This window comes from Pelecanus crispus, chromosome 2 (assembly GCF_030463565.1).
Source record: "Pelecanus crispus isolate bPelCri1 chromosome 2, bPelCri1.pri, whole genome shotgun sequence".
Classification (NCBI taxonomy): domain Eukaryota; kingdom Metazoa; phylum Chordata; class Aves; order Pelecaniformes; family Pelecanidae; genus Pelecanus; species Pelecanus crispus.
Window position 1 is genome coordinate 118,546,850 of NC_134644.1, and position 21,434 is coordinate 118,568,283.

Here is a 21,434-nt window from a genome sequence, read left to right on the forward strand (position 1 = left end):
AATAAAAGATGATCTATGCATTTCACTTAGGACTGCTTCAAGGCCTGGGCATTAAACAACTAAGAACATCTATGCCGTTTGCAACAACTACCCAGCAAAGACAAGGAGATTAAGATAACCAACCAACTTAGAATTATTCATTTGTTTTAAGGAACATATGTCCCTCACAGTCCAACAGACTGTAAAAAGTATTTGTTCACCAGAAAAATGTGTACTACAAAACTTGAAGCTTTCTGCTCCATACAAGCTGAGAGGTACTATGTAAAAGAGAGAGAAGTACAGGAATAAAATACCACCACCACTGGAAACAGTCAGAAACATCACTGAATTCAGTGGGTTTGTGATTTCACTCTGGCAATTTACCTGTACTTCAGACTAACAATGTGAATCTGAAAAAAAAATGACAGGTACCGGAAATCATTTGGGAACAAATTATCTCACAATATTTTGGAATTGCCAAATCCAAACAGGTTAGGCCTCCTGATATGACTTATGTGGCAGAAATGCTGAGAAGCTGGTAAAATCACACACCGGTATTTATTTATTTATTTACTGTGGTTGACCCTTAAGGTTTTATAAATTTAAGGAAACAAATCATCAAAAGTATCATAGAAAAGGCTTAATATTACTGGTGGGCAAACTAGGCATATCAGAGAGATTGCACGACCCGTTCGCAGCACCACTAAAACCTGAATCCCTATTACCTGAGTGCTAGCGTAAACATCTCCAGAGAATGGTGCTCATTTTATTCTGACTCTAGTGTACATAAGAATGTCTTTTATTAAGATGTTTTATAGTTGAGTATCAGTTCTACTGTTACTGGGAACAAAAGGATTTTTCATGTCCATTTAACCAGTCATATGACATAGAAGATACCGTATGATTCTATGATTCTGTTTTCCGACGGCTATTACAGATAGCTGCACTGTACTCATGGTCCTGTGGCAGTGTCATGAGATGTTATAAGCAGGCGTATACAAAATTCCTGAATATCACAGTGTGAAATCAGATGGTCTCAGTTGATTGATGGAGAACTGCAACGTCTGGGGATCTGTTACCAGACAGTGACCTAGTACACTAAAATACAGCTAATCCTGTTGGGAACTGTATCTCATAGCCTTGATTTGCAGCATCCTACACGTGGAGCTGTCTGATCAGTAAGCTGCAAGCAGACATCTGTGGAAACTGGCAAACAAGTACAAAAATAAATCCAAGCTATCCAGGAGATCCTGTCAACTTTTAAAATGTTCTTACACAAAGGCACTCCTGGAATTTGCACAACCTCGGACTGATTACCACAGGGACCTACAGTTATATAGGCAGGACAAATAAACAGTGGCCCTTCAGGAAGATGAAATTCCTCAACAAGTCAATCTATCACTACTTTCTTATCCTTCATATAGAGAAAAAAAAAATCTCATAATCATGTATAAACAAGGAATCACTTAACTAAGCTCAGCAAAGATATTCTGGAATCGCTACTGCTGCTAAGAAGAATGATGTTATACTACATAAAATCTAGAAGGATATTTAATTTCTAAAATAAAAAAAATTACATTCCAGTCTTGCAAAGAATTTATGTGTGTCCTAAATTCCACACAAAAAAGTTAAAACTGAAATTATACTGTCCTGAAATCTATGGAAAAAATGAATGGAATCAGGATTTCCCTATATTGAATTCTACCTTCAATTTTACAAAAGAGCATTATGCAAAAGTTCAAAGGCTCTAGAAAGGTTATCGCTGATGAAGTAACAACCCATTATTTTCCCATACATGCTAAACTCTTTTCATGACTGGAAAAATCATTCTTTCAAAAAAATCTCAGTGGCTCAGGAAAGACAGGAGTGTAATTCTACCAATTCAACACTGTAATACTGCCTTTAAAAGGCTGGAGTGTTAGAGAAATAGCCTTATATCAGCACAGAAGTTGAAAATACCCATGCAAACCCAAATGAAAACAAAGGACATTTGCATTGCCTTCTACTATATTTGATCAAGCTCCTTCTGGATAGACATAACAGTTCACCATTCATATACAGATAAAAATGGGTCTTTGCTTTTGAAGTGGTTTTACTTATTTATTTGTGTGCTAGTTTTCTTATAACTACTCAGCTGTTTAACCTGTCACATTTAAATGAATCATTTCTGAAATGCTTGATGAAATTTTGCACCATGTGCAATGTGAAAGGAAAACTATAGTAAAAGTCTGAAATTTTTTAAACAACAAAAATAGAGTTTCATCTCTAAGTCACTCCTGTTACCATTGCTTCTATTTCTCCTGTCCCTCCTTCTCCACATACTGCAATTCCATCTGACTGATCTCCTTAGGCATTGTTTTCGACATCCTTATTTCCTTCCCACAGACAATCTCCTAGTTCTAGCATGTTGTTTTTCACGTATGGAAAGCATAGGGATCTGGAGCTTGGTATATCCCTAATCCTAAGTCCAAATACAGACTATTGTTTGCTGTAGAGAACAGACAACTCCGAAACGATGGCAGCAAGACAGCAGTTAAAGATGTACCCCAATTACTGAAAGAGATAAGAAAGATGCATGTTTTTGACACGAGGTTACACGTATGCATAAGGGGAAACTCTCTTTACTGAAAGAAGAGGAGTTGGAGACAGTCTTTATTTAAGATGTGACACCTATCTAGAAGCTACATTACTCAATAAGTAAAAACTTATGGACTCTGTGAATATAGGTAATATTCTTTGGCTCTGTAATATAAAAGGTCAGGTTTGGGTGTCATACTGGTCTTCTCCAGACTGAAAAGTAAGAATGCAATTTTAGCTGAAAATACTAAACAGACATAGAGGTAAGCCAAGAAAATCATTGTGCGTAATGTTGCAGTTAGCCAGCACAGACATTATGAGAGAGTCACGTGCTCTTCCTTGGGGATTTAGCCCTTACTCATGATCGCCACATGTAACAGTACCTTTATTTGTAATAAGGCATCCTATTGAAATAAGGAAGCAGAAACTTCCAGTATCTTTTTCTAAAACAGAACGCCTACAATGCAGCAGTTGAAAGGCGCTATAAAATCTAATATTGATGAAACAGACAGCCCTATCATTTTTCATGTTTACATTCTTTTCAGAGTGATGAACTCCCCTCCCCCCAGATCTCAGTGCCTTAGGAAAGAAAGAAATTACCTGTAACCAGAGTCTGTCACCTGAGTCTGTTCCACCATTGGCAGTGCACTGAAAAGTAGCAAATTGTCCTGCATTGACTTCCACACTCTGAAGACGCAAGAAATGGGGAGTTTTTGCTGTTGAAAGAATAGGTAAGTATTGAAGTTATGCAACATGGAAGTACTCACTATGAATAATACACCGAGCAAATTAAGTAGCCCTGCTTTAAAAGGTCCAAATCACTGACTACACATTAGATTTTAGGTTGGTTTACTTCCATACCTACGAAAGAGCAGAAGAAAAGGGTGCTATTTAATTGTTCCTGCTGTGTAAATTATCTTAGCTCAGCATCCCTCTCGCAGTAACATTCTATTAATAAAGATCATATTGGAAACCAATTACATTTTGAACAAAAACCTATTAGATACTTACACTACCAACTAGACAAAACAGTAAGAAGTTGAGCGATGTTGTCAGGGAAACAGGTTTTTCATTTTAACCAGGTACAGTGTCTATAGAGGAGATGCTTTAGAAATGTAGCACACCAAACAACTAAAATACTAACATAACACTTCTCACCAACTACAGCTGTATTCTTTAAATACAATTATTTTCAGCAACACTGCTGAAAAACAAAACACAATGCATTCTCCATACAAATACTTATTTTTCATTTAGAAAGAGAAAACACTCCCACTAAAAATTAAAGCAATACAGCTACAAATAACCTAATGAATTAAATAGATATTCAAACAAAAACCATGTCCACTGAAGGAGGAAAGATAGCATGTGTATTTTTGGTTTACTGGAAAGAGTCAACCACATGACACAGAAAAACATAGACATTTGCTACAGAAATTTATCCTTGAAAAGGCAGTATTCCCCAACCATTCAAATCCTACTGCAGGCAAGGGGACTTTTTGCACTGCCTATACTAGCAGATAAGCCAGGCTCTGAACATTGTTTTCAGGCATGGAAATGTTAGTACTAACAATAAACTGGTAAACTAAACATACACTAGCAGAGTATCACAACCATTTAAAGTGCTGATAACATTTTCTTGAAAGACCTTATCACTGGGAGCAACTGCAGTTTTAAGGAATTAATAAATAACCAGCTACCAGAATTAAAGAAAAAGTTGCTTAATATCCAGTATAAGGCAACAAGGCAGTATAAGGAGGAGGAGATGGAATAAAATAGCCCAAATTAATATTTAACCAGGGAAGGAAATCTTTTCATGATAACTGTCCTTATGGCAAATTTACTAGACATACTGCTTTTTTTTTCTTAAACTCTTCCCACTTAGGACAGACAGACGTTAGGCCAAAGTCATCATCTTCTTTGCCTATCAAACTATTAATGTCTGACTATCCAGTAAAATTCTTCAATAAGTTTCCCATTTCTCAGTCACTTTATTCTTTCTTTATTCTTTACATCTGCTTTTACCACACTTGTTTTTTTTTTTCTTGGTCTTCCTAAACTCTGGAAAACTAGCCTTTCTGAGTTACCAGGTATGGCCTAACTGGAGAGGGGTATTAGGTTTTAAAAACAAACACACACACACACACACACACACACACGAAAAACCCCAACCACCCACCACAAGCCATCCCTTTCTGGTCTACGTGCTTACAACTTGCTTTCTCCTTGGTCTTTGTCTGTACTTCCCAGGCAATTGCCTAGCAAATATTTTCCCCATTTTTATTTTGTTTAAAGAGTTAATCATTCCAAAAGTATTTTTTTCTGGCACTATACAGAAAGAATAGCATTATGAGTGTTGCAAAGTTTTAGACACACGGTAGTTCTATTCCAATTTTCACACTTTTTCAGTTTTCTTGTAGACAATGTAACTGGTTTGATGTCTTAGTTTCTAACATTTTAATTACTTCATCAAAGAACTTTTCATTAAAGCTTTTGCATTTTAACACTGTCACATTAGAACTCTACATGCTATGGGGTATAACAGTCTCCACATTAACAAGAGCTACTTGCAGGTTTTGAGAATTGATTGGTACAAATGCACAGATCAAACCTCTCAAAATCTGTACGAGAAAAATTATTAAGCTGATAAAATGCTGCTTTAGACTTATCCTACCTGAACCAAAGATATAAATTCAAAATGCAGAAGCACAAATACTGCCTAACAACATGAAAGCCTGCTGTGTTTATTAGAACTAAGTGATTCAGAAATAACAGCTGCTGATTCTGCATAACTGTCTCTGTATTTGAAAAAAATGTCTGTGTCTTCTTGCCACTAACAATAAAACCATTTTTATGAGGTGTTCTCGTACTAACCAATAAACCACTTTTTATTTAAATCGCAGCTCTTACTTACAAGCCACTAAGAATGCATACAAGTACGATATGGCATAAGAGGAAGGTGAAAAATGACACAGAAGTTTGTGTCTTTTTCCCTGCTCAGTCATTTGGTCAGTAAGATTACAACCTACAATTCCATGTATGATCTTAATACACCTTATTTAACAAATAGCAAATATGTGAAATAATTGTTTATTTAAGTAGTCTGTTCAATTACATCTGGATTACTATGTTAAAGCTTTAAGTTACAAGGTTTTGTTTTGACAGCAGTTTTAAAAGAACTTAGGATAAGTTATTACATATCCTTAATAATGGGTTATTATTAACATCTGAAACGTGAAGGGTCTGGAGCACAGGCCTTATGAGGAGCGGCTGAGAGAACTGGGGTTGTTTAGTCTGGAGAAGAGGAGGCTGAGGGGAGATCTTATCGCTCTCTACAACTACCTGAAAGGAGGTTGTAGTGAGGTGGGTGCTGGTCTCTTCTCCCAGGTAGCTAGCGATAGGATGAGAGGAAATTGGCTCAAGCTGCGCCAGGGGAGGTTTAGGTTGGATATTAGGAAAAATTTCTTCACAGAAAGAGTAGTCAAGCATTGGAACAGGCTGCCCAGAGAGGTGGTGGAGTCACCATCCCTGGAAGTGTTCAAAGAACGGGTAGACATGGCACTTGGGGACATGGTTTAGTGGACATGGTGGTGTTGTGTTGATGATTGGAATGATGATCTTAGAGGTCCTTTCCAATCTTAATGATTCCTACTTTTTACTTTCATTATAAATAATCCAGCCACCAAGCCAGGAAACATGAAATTGCTACTCTACCTCTAACTGGTTTAGTGGTGGACTTGGTAATGCTAGGTTAATGGTTGGACTGGATGATCTTAAAGGTCTTTTCCAACCTAAACGATTCTATGATTCTATAAGCAAATAAAACACAGTGCAGAAACTGAGCCATGAACCCAAAGTACAATACCTGGGGAAGTACCCTCAGAACCCTGCTTAGTAAAGCCTCAGCCCTCACCCTGAGTTTTCTTTCTTCTAAGCCTTGGAAAAAATAATCATATATTTCAGCTCTTCTGTTGTTCATCTGCTCTCACTAATGCCTCAGCTTGTGGCTGCACTGAATTTTTGATGGCAACAGAAAACTGGTCAACAAATCTTGATGACTTTTGTTCTGAAGGCATCATTAGATGGCCCAGTTAGGCTCTGGAGCTTATGCCAAGCACTGTACGCAAGATGCATATAAGAGATGTCTTTAAAGCCAATAAGGTGCAAGTGTTCAAATGCTAGCAACACTTTGTATATAGTCAGCCTATATTTACAGTGGTGACATTGTTTTCTGACATTTTCTGTATCTTTTTCTCCACATTTATTGAAGCCAAGTGCCACATTCATTTTAGAAGGCTGGCTTTAAAATAGCAGGTAGGTACTTACTACATGGATGTCCTAAAACTTTAACTTCATCAATAGCCACATATCCTGGGTGACCTGAAGTGACCACTTCAAAAACAACCTGAGAAGCAAAAAGAAAATTTCAGTTAGCGGCTTTGTAACACAGGGAATATAAAAATACTGTATTATGGAAAAATACATCAACTCTTTTAACATGTTGAGAACAGCTTGAAAACAAAATACAATCAGAAAAACCCTCAAAATGTGTTGGTCTTATCATTAAAATGAGCCAGAAAATAAATCACATTTTTTCATGTTTATACTATTTTTGGAGATTTACAAGTGTGATCATATATAGCTCACGATGAGAAATAACCAAATCCCCCCAAAATTTGGTCTGCCAAAGTAGTTACCTAATAATAATTTTATTTTCAATTCTTTGTCTTGCAGAATAAATGCCTACTTTTATTTAAAAAATGACAGTTCTGCAGTATACAGAGATTTGCATGGTATCAGACACAAACATACCTATTTTTATGAAAGTATTTTCCATGCTCTTAATCTTCCACCAAATATAGTGAATTAAGTAAATCAGATCCATTTGCCACGGTTTGTTTAATGGCTATAAATAGGTCACAAAATAAATGGACCGTTCTTGTCGTTTGAATTAAGTACACTCAAAAGTACACCTCTCCAAACTTTGGCAGCCTTAGCTTTGAACATTCCAAGAATGTTTATGTGGAATAGAAGAAAATATGCCAGTAACATTAGCAGGTACATTTCCAAACCAATGTTCAAGAAGTTCACGCTCAAATCCAGGTTGTGAATTTTTTTTTTTTTAATGCTTCCCTTTTGCTTGGCAAGTTAACTCTAATTGCCTCTTGTAACTAGTCTCAGAAGTACACTGAGGAAGACAAAGTTTAGAAACTATTTTTCATGCATATGCTTTACCTGACCTTGGAACAGATGCAGAAGGACGCTACGTACTATATTCTTTACTGCAATTATTTCAGCAGAAAGAGAAAGGTACAGAATGCAAACACATCACAAGGATAACATACAGCCCCATAATATTATATTAGTTTCCTGATGCTGAATAAACACTGGCAGAGCACCAATTCTGATTTGAAAACAAACCTTGAGCTGAGCAAATTCTTCACCACTTCTTGCCTCTGTCTTCTCCTGTCTTTCTCACTACTCCACCAGTGGACACCAATCCTGTTTTTCTCTCCCAGATATCATCTTCCTAAACTCTGTCCATTTATCCCTCTCAATCTCACTGGAGTGAAAATGCCATAAATATGGCTTTAACTCCATATGGCTGACAAGGAAAAAACTACTTTTCATTCTAGTTCTGTCTCCTGTCCAGACAAAAATTTCAACCTACAGTGCCAATGTTGCCCCTGGGTGAACCAGGCAGCAACAAGAAAACACAAGACAGCAATGAGAAAAGTCCGAAAGCCACAAAACAAATTTTGCAGAAACAAGTTCTGCAAGAAAAGGATTACTCGGTCACAAGCCCCAGCCTGCGGCCTTCTAAATGCCTGATGGCACTCTGATGGAGCTTAAAATTGATATTGCTGATTCACAGCAACAGAGTGGACAGAGTATGGATTTGGCTCCCAGCATTCAGTAGAGCATCCAGAGCAAGACCATTCAAAATTTCAAAGCATCTCTTCCCTACAGAGAAGAAAATCGCCTGGTGGAAGCGGTCTTAGGAACTATCTTGGGAAGCAAAAGTTCTTAAAGAAGAAAAAAGCAGAAACTCTTAAAGAGTAACTTGCATTCAAAGACCTGAAAGAGCTTTTCCAACTGTGCTCATTCTTACCCTCATCTGAACAGTCTTGAAATGGAAATACAGAGAGATAGGTGACATGCACAAAGTAACCCTAAGTTTTGATGGCAGTGCAAGACCCAGAATGCAGTTCCTGTTTGCACTCACTGAACTTTGAAAAAAGAAAAAGGATTTTGCTCTATTAAGAAATGTGACAAACAGCTGTATGTTCTCAGTTTGTGTTATGGTCTCTGAAAAACATGGCTATGCTGATGTCTTGGAAGGAGGAGAAGACTGCTCCATTTTCTGAAGAGCTACCAAGACTATTCAAAATGGAGAAGATCTGAAAGTCCACAGGGCATGAAAACCATGGCATAGTTCCAGGAACCTGCAGTTAATGCAAGGATGTTACAATACGGTGGTGAAGAACAGGGAGCAGAAACCCAGGTCTCAGAAATGGTGGAAAAGTTTCCCAGGGAAATATGCTGCCACTAAGAAAGTCATTGTGTTAACTGAATCTAAGTGTGAAGGCAAAGACCTGACTGTAAAAACACAGAGTGCTGGGGACAGTTACTGCTTTCTCTCCTGTATTCCCTAGTGGCTTTGAGTTTTCTCTGTTAAAAAGAAAAAAATAGTTAACTTTCTAGTCATTATTGAAATGTAACTTTTTAAAAAAAAAAAACAAAAACCTCCCTCTCTCTTGGAGCACTCAGTATAAGGAGAAGATCTGCACAAAGCCATCTGAAAGGTCCACCAGGTCCATGATCCCCTGACTGCAGAGGAAGATTTTTCAGGTTCTTCACTTTTAGGTATGCTAAATTCTAGAAAATGCTGGGAGGAACTGGCACATGCACACCTCTGAAGCAGCCAGCCAAACCAGTCAGAAGTTTTCTGCTAAAAATACTACTGCCAGATAATGGGGATTTAACTATTTAAAAAAAGAAGTTGCATAAAAGTACCTTTTCCAAAGAATTACCTGACTTCCAGCAAAACAAACACTTGAGCTGTAGAAAATAATCAAAATCATTTCTATAATTCATAACTGGGGAGCTTAACTAGAGGCTCTCTGAGAGGTTTTAAGCCCTTCATATACTCGCAGACAAAAAAGGCTTGTATAGATTCTAAACACAAACCCATTCCTTCAGTTCACAGGCAGAAACTACATCCTTGAAATAACTGAATCGGACCTGCTTATGACAACAGACAAAAACTCAGTGAGTTATCTAGAATATCCTGCTGTATCTGTAGACAACATACCAAAAATGTCATTACCACAAATAAGCCAGGCAATGTATCAAGAAACTGCCAGCTGGACATACTATTAAATTACAATTATTGTCATTAAAGAGGGCATGTTCCAAAAAAAAGTAATACAAATTGAAATATTGTCATTTTAATCACACTTCCATTAAAAGCGATAGCCAAGCTGATATCAGCTTTAATGATTGTAAGTTTTCATCTCTTCTGACAAAAAATATGCCAATTTTTAGTAAATGGAAAGAGACACTACAGCCAGTAGTGACATACCATCGTCAAAGAGACATCGCTGACGTGCCTTTTGCTTCATATATAAAAGAACATGATGCCTATTCCAAGTACAGTAATACAATTTCCGTTCTGTTCACAGGCTGTGGAATACTGCTGCATCCAAATCCAGTATTTTGTTTTATTTAAATTAGTAAATGAAGATTATGGACTAAAATATCTGCTTAACTAAGCATTTTCCCTTTTTACACTAAAAAAAAATCTGATCCTATGCATGACACGTTTCTGAAAGTCCTGGTAAGTGTGCTGCACACTATAAGAGGGTGCTCAGGAACAGACCTAGAAACACTCCTGGTAGCTCATTTATTCATTGAAAAGCTTATATTAGGGATGTCAAGACTATTCACAAACCTGGATCAGTTTTGCTAGTAATTTCACTAGCAATGAAACCTAGAAACTTATTTCACATCGAGTTTTTTCGATCTTTTGACATTTGAAAAGTTGCTTGTCTTGTAAAAGTTAACATTTTTATTCCCACCTCCAAACTTTGCCTTTCCTCATGGCTGACGCAATACCTGCAGGCAACATAAAAGACCCCAGTCAAAACAGAGACAACACTCCAGCAACGTCAGACTGGGCAGCCCTTGGATTTTTTGCCTATTATTCCACCACCTTATCAGTCCGGAAACAACCGGCTAAAACACTGAATTCATTTTCTCAGGAAAAACTTTGCCGAACGTTGGCCTGAGAGCTGTTTTACACCATTCTCCCCCTTGCAGGCCTGCCAAACAGGAACGAGAGAAGCGGCTTAGCACTGCACTGTCCCTGATCCTCCCTGCTTCAGTGAAGAACAAAATTAGCTTTTCATTCCTGCCACTTCCCCTTTCTACATATGAACAAAGAAAGGGGGTCTGCTCACCAACATAAATGCTTACCGCTGAAAATGTGCAACTCGAGATAACTTGTCTGTTCCAAAGAACAATAGAAATAAACAGGTTTTGTTGCCATACAACCTCACTCCGTAAATTCCTGTCTTTGTTGTTGCAAAATTACGCTTTTAGTCAAAAGGTGGATTGCACCTAATATAAACACACTCTACTTCACATGACTTTAAAATAGCACTTTAAAAAAACAAGAGAGAGAAAGGAGTATTAAGAAGGCTACTTAACGTCAGGCTGCAGTCCTGCTCCCCTGCACGCCCCGTGCACGCAGCATGCACTGCGCTCGCTCTCCGCCTGCCGGGCTTTACCGTACAGAGTGCCTTTCTTTGACTATATTTTACAAGGCGTTGGGAACAGTCTCCCTCCAGAAAATCGGCAATGTCTTGTACCCCTGTGGGTTGAGCTCTTCTCCCCCTTCTGACTTGTCCTACGACAACCCGCTTTATCACCAGGGCACTATCACAGCGACTGCTGCCTCGTCAAAGCCACATGAAGGGAGGTTCCTGACCTGGTCCTTCCCAGGCCCCGCAGAAACCCGTCTCAGCTTATTGACTTGGGCTGCCTAAAACACGATTAGGCCTCCCTGGCCGGCAATTCGTTTTAAGCCGTTTCCCTCCCCACCTCTCACTCCTACACAACTACCATTCGGCACTCACCCATACACCCAAGCACATTAACCAACATTTTGGTGGTTGCCCCCAACCTGACTCCAAAGAAACCTCTTACGGGTGAGCAACACTGAAAACTGGGCTCCTGACATGAAGGCTTATTAAATCTTATTCTTCTCTTTTTTGTTTTTAAACCAGTTGTTGTTGTCTTACCTTTCTCTACTGACGCCCAGAAGCCTTCTTGGTTTTGGAACAAGGGACAGGAGAAAATAACAGAGCCTTGTGTATATGACAAAAAGCACATGCCTGCTTACTCTTGGCCATTTTTAGACTGCTGGGGTTTTTAAATTTAGGTATGTGGTCTGCCCTCGTGCATCTTTCTTAAAATAACTATTCCCAAATCACCCGACTCAATGAAGAGGAGCTATTTAAGATGCCTGACACAGGGTTGTGATTCAAAATGCAATATGCATTTCAAAGTTTCTTTTGAGTTCAAAGCGCAGTTCAGGAACTGTATGCATGCAGTTGAATGCAACACACACAACACACGAGAATGTGAGCCTGACCTTTACTGCACAAGAAGCTTAATCCTCTGTCCTAGCTGATGACTGAAGTACATTGCATGAGCCAAACTCCAAGCAAAGCATGTACAAAGCAGGTTATGAAACAAATGAAAGTTCAAGTCCAGATTTGAAAAGGTAGGTTGGATCTACCACGTCTTATTCCCTAAACTACTAATTTACAGGGGAAAGTGTCAGAATGGTAAAGGGTAAATCTCATCTCAGTGTGAAGTGATACCATGTAACTCCTTTGTGTCCTTACTAAAAAAGATCAGGAATTACCGCCAGGCTCTTATCCCCTTTTCTCATTCCAGCTTCATAGGAATTTATGTTTAAAGAAGGTGCAGTGGCATAGAGAGTAGCATTACTCCACTGGAAGCTATTTTTAATCCTTTCAGTTCCATTTCTGGATTTTAAAACTGCAGTGTTTGCTGGTTTAGTTCATCAAGATTTGTTTCAGCTCACTGCTGCCATGCCTGACTCCCAGCGAAGTACAAAGCAAATCATTCAAAATATAAAAACTGATAGGGGGACAGTGTGTAACTTGCAACGGTGCTGTGCCAAATTGCTTGCTTGCAGGGTTAGGAGCTGGAAACACAAGCCACTCACCAGACTCAACCCAGTAGTGGCATTTTGCATATTGTAAAGTTCCAAAACTGCAATGCTTCAAAACCACAGAATATATTTAAAATACTATTCATTGGTCTGAGAATCATTAACTAACCTGGGGGGAGCGGGGGGGGGATTACCCCCACCCCAAACAGACAAAACAACATGACCACCCTGAAATCAACAGATTTTCCTCCTGCTGAAAGATCCAAATGAGGGGAAAAAAACCACAACTTTAAAGAAAATAAAAACAAGCCCCCAAAAACCTTTCCACCCTCTCCTCACTAGAGGAGCAGCCTTTTCAGGGCTTACTTTTATCTCAAAGCATCAATTTAGAGCCTTTCAACCTACTGAGACTGCTCCCAAAAAATCTAAAAACAAGCTCACCACTACCCATAGAAATCTACATAGCATTTAATCCTCTTTTTCTGTGTACATCCTAATTCTGTTCAAGTAAGGAGGGTGAAGGTCTCAGCAATTATGAGAAGCCTTGTTTTGTTTGCAGGCTGTCTCTAATGGCATGATAAACTCCTTGATGCTCTTGCTTAAGATGAACCAAGGAGACAATAGCTCAGTAAAGCAAACATTTTCTCCTGTGACCAATGATAAAACGCGGAAGTCAATGCTCCCTCAGGGGAGCACTCCTAAAGGGATTTTATAATACAGAAGTAAGACTAGCTCCTGTAGAAATAGTCCAGATGCTTCGAAGCAAATGGGTCAGAGACCAGGAGTCACAGCAGAAAAGAACAAGCTGTGCTGATTATCTTTGACCCCCAAAAGGTGTTTGGCAGCTTGAACCTATGTTACTGCAACTACACCCTAATCAGCAACTGGACTGCAATGTAGACATACCCTAAAGTCAAAGGCAGATGTTAAGCAATGGCACATAGAAGACCATTAATTACGGAATTAAATGTATCCTTAATCACCAGAATACTGGACAATTTAAGTTTAAATAAGCAGTAACTAAACTGCAATTACTGTTGCTACACGCAGGTTATGTGATTTATATACATAGTACAGCTTTCATATGGGGTGAAACCTACACAAATAATTACCTAGTAAAAAGAAAAGTGTATACTAAAAGAAATTAATTACTGTATTCAGAGACTGTACTTCTGAAGAGTCAATTCTAAATGGAAACCCACCATGAAAGATATTAACAAGCTTGGATAACTGGTGCTACAACAATAAAACACTGTCAATTATTAAATCTTCTGAACGCTTCACATATATGTGTTAATAATACGTGGTTTAAACAAATAAATCTTTAGAAGTTGGATTAAAATTCACTCCACACTACACAATCTAGTTTCTAGTCAGCTACCATTAGTGGGAGTTATTTTGCCTATGTTTTTCATGAATCAACAGCAAAACAGACCAACACTGCTGTGTTTTTAAGCATCCTGAATTGTATATATATTATAACTCTGAAATGTTATCATGTAATTTGTCTTCAGAGTTCTGTAGTACATTTTGTTTTCATTTGCCGCTACACACCTTCTAGTTGTCCTACTAATGGAATGGAATTATAAGGCATTCACAAATATGCAGTGTGTTTTAAATCACGCAGATATGTGTTTTAAAACACAACAAAGAAAATCACACGATTACATTGCTTTGCCCCTTCATCTACTAATGCTGAGTCTTGTCCTGAAGATTACTCATTGGGTAACTACCGACCTTCATATATGAAAAGTTAAAAAGGGCCCTATCATTCCTTAAAAATCTTCTTAGCAGACTTTTCTTAATTTTGTTCAATAAGGTCAGCCAGCCTCAGAAAATCCCTGGGAGAAAGTCTTGTACATTTTGGAGGTTATGTGAGAAACACATGGGTTTGTGCCAAAAGAGGTCGGAGTTTTGGAATCAAATGAATAGCAGCTTAGGAAACAGACCCGATGCTAGACACGTGTCAGATGGGTCCTCTGCCTTCTCCCACCATACATGCAGTCATCTGAGCTCTCACCTAACTCGGGTACACATTCTCACAAGATCCACATACACCCGCCCTCCTCTTCCTGCCCTTCTCCCAGCAGCTTGTAACTTCCTGCCTCCCCCCAAAACAGACTCTGTGAAGAAAAAGCATGAAAACAGATGAAAAGAGTTCAGAAACAATGAGAAATTGCACTGGGAGAGTGAGGAAATTGCATCACATTTCTGAGAGGATGGAGGCAACCAAAATGGAGACGATTGACCATAAGCTGTCAAAATGGAGACAGAGCTTCCTCAAGAATAAATTAGCTTATCTACAGTGAAACCAGTGAAGCTACACTATTTTACACTGATTCCTTAGACTGCCACAGATATTACTATAGCATAAGACATTTTGGCACATCAGCTAAATTGCAATACCTAACCAGGTATTATTTCAGACTGTATGCAGCAAATGCAAAGAAAATTACTTACTATACTCCTCGGTGAAAGAAAGATTATGTAAAAATATCTATATTTCCCGAGGCAAAGAGAGCACACGGAATCCATTACAGACTCAGGTGTCTATTATATTACCAGCTGATGCATGGTAATGTGCTAAACTGCAGTACCCCATCCAAGCATATAAGGGTTCACCTACGAATAAGGGTGAACCGTCCAAATGGCAGATCTTGAGGAGAAAGTGGACTAGAAAGGTTATCTTTCTATTTCTATGGCCAAATATCCATATTAGTCAGACATCAGTTAGATGTATCATATTGATAGAAATCTGACACAGATTATTACTAATATCAATAACATTTAAAACTGTCAGAGCTTGCCTGTATTTTTATTAACATGTTAATTTAGCTTAAATTTACTAGAAGTCAAGGCTGCTTCTTTTAAAATTCCCCTGTCCGCATTAGCATTTTGGCTCCCTAGAGGGAGGCTTTGAAGCACAATCCTCATCTTTACTGACTGCTGGTTCACAGAGCAGTTCTGCTGCATAAAAAACAGACTCCTTTCAGAAGAAAAGAAATTGGAAGCTCCTCTACTAATTCACTCCAAAGCCAGATGGGGACATTATGGTCCAGACTTAGGCATGAGCAACACAGTCACACATTCTCCCAGTATCCACAAAATGTGCACGTACCACATAGCGCTCCTGAACCACCCAGCATGCTCACAAAACCCTCCAGTAGATCCCATTTAACAAACCGTCCAGAGTTATATCCGATGTCAGCCACGAAATTGTCTGTGGGATGCTCTACTCCCACCATCCACTGAGGCCAACACCACAGACCGCTCCTCATTATTTCATTCAAGACAGAAAGGCTTTTTGGCATCACTGGAGGGCATTCTCAACACTGGCATCAACTCAGTAACATGAGGTCCACAGTCTTGCACTAAGGTCATAGAATCATGGAATATCTCAAGTTGGAAAGGACCCATATGGATCACTGAGTCCAGCTGCCTGGTCCTTGCAGGACTACCTAAAACTAAACCATGTAACTAAGAGCACTGTCCAAACACTCCGTGAATTCTGACAGGCAACAAAATACACATTGCCCTTGCACCCTGTGAGATGTAAAGGTATGGCTAAATCAAGCTTGGACACCCTGATTGTGGTGGTACAGCCCCCCCCCGGCCACTTTGAGGTCCCAGGAAAAGTCCTGTTGTGCTGTTATCTTGGTCATAATGACTTGGGTGTCAGTCAATCTCTGTCCACACCTGGGCTATCTGCTGCCTGAATGGTACATCAATACAACTCAGCACAAATTGTGTCCAGAATTTAAATTACTGACCAAAGGCTCTCCTGAGGTTCACTGACTGTCCATTGATGAATGCTGGCACATAAAAGTGAGTAATTCATGAAACTCATGAAAAGGGAAATTCTGATCACAGGTTAACCTCGGTGTGTGCGTGTGTGTGTGCAATTTGGCTATATATATATATATATCCATATATACTATCCCTACTCACATAAACCGTTGACGAAGTCTGAGACCAAGATTGGACCTAGCTGCACCTAGACTCCTCTCTGAAAGGAGTTTAGAAAGCAAGGGGGTCTATTCTGAATCTCGTGACTCCAAAGGAGGGTCACCCTTATCCCCTGCACCCACGATCCCTCTGTGTAGCTGAAATCTCCTTTGTGTACTTCTTCCATGTAAGTAATAGAGTGAACCTTGCCATTCTCGAATCTTTAACTAAGTCGCTGTCTTGATTATAACAAATTCCATCAAATTGCTGTTTCAAATTGGCTGATGATTAAGTGTTGTTAAGAATTATACAAACTAATACTGTGATCTATCTCAAAAATATTAATAAATCCTAAATTGCTGCTAACCAAAGCTGTGTAAAAAATCATTTGCGACAAACTGGCGTAGTCAGAAGGATCCACAAATCTGTATTCGCGACAATGATCAAGATACAACCTCACACTCCAGAGAGGCAGGTACTACACAGTTTCTCCCACAATGCTGAGGTGAACCTCAACTCTGCTAATATGCCTGCCCTTCTGGAAAAGGCACCAGTATTCCCTCATCCAGTCCACAGCCAGTTATAGGAGATCCAGATCATGAGTCCTCCCAGTGAAGTTTGCTGACATGCCGATAAACTTACCCTGAATCCTCTCCAGGAAGCCCCGACAATGCAGTTGTAGCAATTCCTAGTCACCTTGGGCAGAGCACTGGATGGAAATGTGGACCCTGTCAATACCCCCTACACAACCTATCAGAGGCAAGAGAAAATGAATGAGTGTGCTCTTTTGGGTCTGCAAGTATTGCACCCACTGTCAGGTATCCCATGTTCCAAGGACAAGATGGTCCTGGCACTCCAAACTCATCTTTTGGACCAGGACTTTCTGTCAAATTGTGAGTGAAGCAATCACACAGGGAAAGACTCCAGAAAGTTCTTCATCTTGTTTTTTTCCTTAGAGGAAAAAGGGTGTAAAAGGAACAGCTTCAGTTCACTTGGGACATCCCCACAGATCAGCTGCTGCAGCCACAGAAAATCGTCCCTATAACCCCCTACAGCACCTTGCAGTGGATATTGCCAAACTCATAAGAAGAATATGATGGGGCACCAAATGCCTGGTCACCCTAAACAGCACATGCAGGATCAGAAACAAGGCTCTGCCACAGATGACACTGGTAGTCAGGGCATTGATGCAGGAATTAAGATGCTGTCGCCCTGCGGAATGACAACATTGTACTTCCTAGGGAGGTCTGCAGTCAAAGAACCCCCATCGCTGGGACAGCTTTTCTTCACAAAGCTTCAAACCATAAGTATAGTGACAATGTTCAGCACAGGGGACCAAATAAAATCCAAACCAAACTTTCCAAACTGCAAGTGAAGACGAGAGGAGCCTCAATAACATCTTTGATCTACTGGTTTGCTCTTAATTACACCAAATTACTTGCTTGTGGAGACATAAGACTATATTTTCATGGGAAGAGGGATAAAAACTGTTGAACTACTATACAACAGCAGATAACTGTACAATCTGTAAACTTTCCTACAGAAAAGCAGCACCCTAAGGAACTGCCAAGTAAAATTCTCCTGAAATCTGTAGGATGTAATCAGAAGCCCATTCCTATGATATCTACTGTTATATTTATAATTACTACTGCACAGAACAAATGGATATTATGTTCAAACTGAAGACTCAAATTGAGGATCCAAAGGATTCTGCTGGTTCTAAAGCAGCAAGTATTGCTGATCTAAATCAAACCTGAAGACTCTACTGCAATAAAATCTATTGGCATTAAATTCCAACATCCCTAGTGAACTGAAAGAATCAGTGAATTTATTATACAGAAATAGAGATAATTGACTGAAATCAATGTTAGAATTTCTAAATTGTTTCAATACATTTATTTTACCCACATTTAAAGCATGTGTGTTTGTGCATACATTTCATACGCTTCTATAAATATATGTAAATATATAAACACAGCCATATATATGTAAAAACATAAGAAACAAAATTTCATAAAAAGCAAAAACATACCTGATAAAAATTGGGCCAGAAAGTGCTAATTGCCAGTTCTGCTCTGTTCCAAGTAGCAGTCATAGATGTGTTCCAGACTGGGTTACCAATAGGACCATCATTAACTTTCACATATATATTCAAAGTGCCAGGGCTAGACCCACTCTTGCTTGAAACATAGTAGTGGAAATCAATACAATGCGTATCATTTTCTTTCAGATGGGGCAGCAGGAGGTGAGCTTTCTGTCCCGCAAATCTCCCAGATGTATTCACCAACATGAAAGAACCTGCAAAACAAAGTCACTAGTTCAATTTCTTCATTATTTTATTTTCCTCTCCCTAATATGGTGATCTGTAAATAAAGCATCATTTAAAAAAAATCATTTTGCTTTGCTTTTACTAACATAACAGTAATTTGTATTCAGTTGGTATGTAATCTCAAATTACTTTTGAGAATCTCAAGAGTCTTTTCCAAAGCTAGTAAATATTAGAATCCTTATTTTACAGTGGGAGAAAGACACAAACAAAAAAACCACTGAAGTGATCTGCACTGTGTTGAATCTACAGATGTTAGAAGAGAATCAATTGTAGGTACCAACTATCCAAGCACTTCTATATGCAGAGTCTGTATTGGGTTTGCGTGGTAAGGTTTTGGTAGCAGGGAGGCTGCAGGGGTGGCTTCTGTGAGAAGCTGCCAGAAGCTTCCCCTATGTCTGACAATGGCAGCTGGCTCCAAGATGGACCCACCGCTGGCCAAGGCCAAGCCCATCAGCGACATTGGTAGCGCCTCTGGGATAACACATTTAAGATGGGGGGGGGAGCTGTACAATCGCAGCCAGAGAGAGGAGTGAGCATATGTGAGAGGAACAACCCTGCAGACACCAAGGTCAGTGAAGAAGGAGGGGAGGAGGTGCTCCAGGCACCGGAGCAGAGATTCCCCTGCAGCCCCTGGTGCAGCCCATGGTGAGGCAGCTGTGCCCCTGCAGCCCATGGAGGTCCACGGTGGAGCAGATATCCACCTGCAGCCCGGGGAGGGCCCCACGCTGGAGCAGGTGGATGTGCCCAAAGGAGGCTGTGACCCCATGGGAAGCCCACGCTGGAGCAGGCTCCTGGCAGGACCTGTGGAGCTGTGGAGAGAGAGGAGCCCACACTGGAGCAGGTTTGCTGGCAGGACTCGCGACCCTCATGGGGGACCCACGCTGGAGCAGTCTGCTCCCGAAGGACTGCACCCCATGGGAGGGACCCACGCTGGAGCAGTTTGTGAAGAACTGCAGCCCATGGGAAGGACTCACATTGGAGAAGTTCATGGAGGACTGCCTCCCGTGGGAGGGACCCCACGCTGGAGCAGGGGAAGAGTGTGAGGAGTCCTCCCCTGAGGAGGAAGGAGTGGAAGAGGCAACATGTGATGAACTGACCACAACCCCCATTCCCCGTCCCCCTGCACCACTGGTGGGGAGGAGGTAGAGAAAAATTGGGAGTGAAGTTGAGCCTGGGAATAAGAGAGGTGCAGGGGAAGGCAGTTTTAAGATTTGTTTATATTTCTCATTACACTACTCTGATTTCATTGGTAATAAATTAAATTAATTTCCCCGAGACAAGTCTGTTTTGCCTGTGATCATAATTGCTGAGTGGTCTCCCTGTCCTTATCCCCACGAGCCTTTTGTCGTATTTTGTCCCCTGTCCAGCTGAGGAGGTGGAGTGATAGAGAGGCTCTGGTGGGCACCTGGTGTCCAGCCACGGTCAACCCATCACAAGAGTCACAATGAAATCAGAATTATATGTGCTCAAATGGTGGGATGCACTACATGATGTAGATGGAGTCTAAAATGTTCTCAGTTCCTTAGCCTTACTCTAGCTAATCACCAGCTACGTGCTTGACTAATTAAGTGTGACAATTGTCACACAATTGTGTGTGCTGTGAAAAGAGGGAACAAATGAAAATACCCAGCAAATTGGTAAGCTTTACAGGAGGAAAAAAAAAAAAAAGGGGGGGGTGGGTGAATTTTACACTATGGTCCCAACTTAAACAACAAACAAGAAGAAATGTAAAGGTATAGTTCAAATAACGTTACATACAAACAACCCTCACATGAACAGCTACTCAATTTATACTCTATTTTTCAGTGCCTATTAATGTGTTTCACTGAAGTGCACCTTCAAAATAATCATGTTACAGAACAGATGTGCAACTAAAGAATTCAAATGACTGTACAGACATTATGTTAGAAAAATACATGATTTTCAAGACATTCATATTTCTGGGTTGAACAAACCCAAAGGAAAGAATTCTATTAATATATATACTATGATATCATAGAAGGAAATAAAATTCAACACAATGTCTACTTTGGAAAGGAAACATATCAATAAAATACATGAGATAACTTAAACCCTGCGTTTTTCATAAAAGTCAAGCAATGGATATGTTATAGGTGCATGCTATAAATTCTAGCTAAGTGCTCTTGTAAAAATATAAGCACACACATTTCTCAAACAGGTATTAGAAAACAATTTTTTTTTTTTTTTTTTTTTTTTTTTACTTTGATGGGTGATGATACCTTGGAATTTCAATGAGATGCAACCTCCTAAGTGGTTTCTTGAAACGGAATGTAAGTTTTTAGAGGACCTTGCCCAGACAGCACCTTTATCTTAAATAGGTTTAACCATTCAATAATACAGTTTTGCAGTTACTTTAAATTATTTATCAAGCATAAC

At 39.6% G+C, this 21,434-nt stretch overlaps 1 protein-coding gene across 1 annotated transcript in view; it reads right to left on the minus strand.

Moving 5' to 3' along the window:
- PTPRM (protein tyrosine phosphatase receptor type M) overlaps positions 1 to 21,434 on the minus strand; it is a 509,987-nt gene that overhangs the window by 334,453 nt on the left and 154,100 nt on the right. Inside the window, exons 3-5 of the mRNA XM_075706282.1 lie at positions 18,741 to 19,006; positions 6,883 to 6,961; positions 3,157 to 3,272 (exon numbers count right to left, since the gene is read on the minus strand). Coding sequence (XP_075562397.1) covers positions 3,157 to 3,272; positions 6,883 to 6,961; positions 18,741 to 19,006 — 461 coding nt within the window. The remainder of the gene's footprint in view (positions 1 to 3,156; positions 3,273 to 6,882; positions 6,962 to 18,740; positions 19,007 to 21,434) is intronic.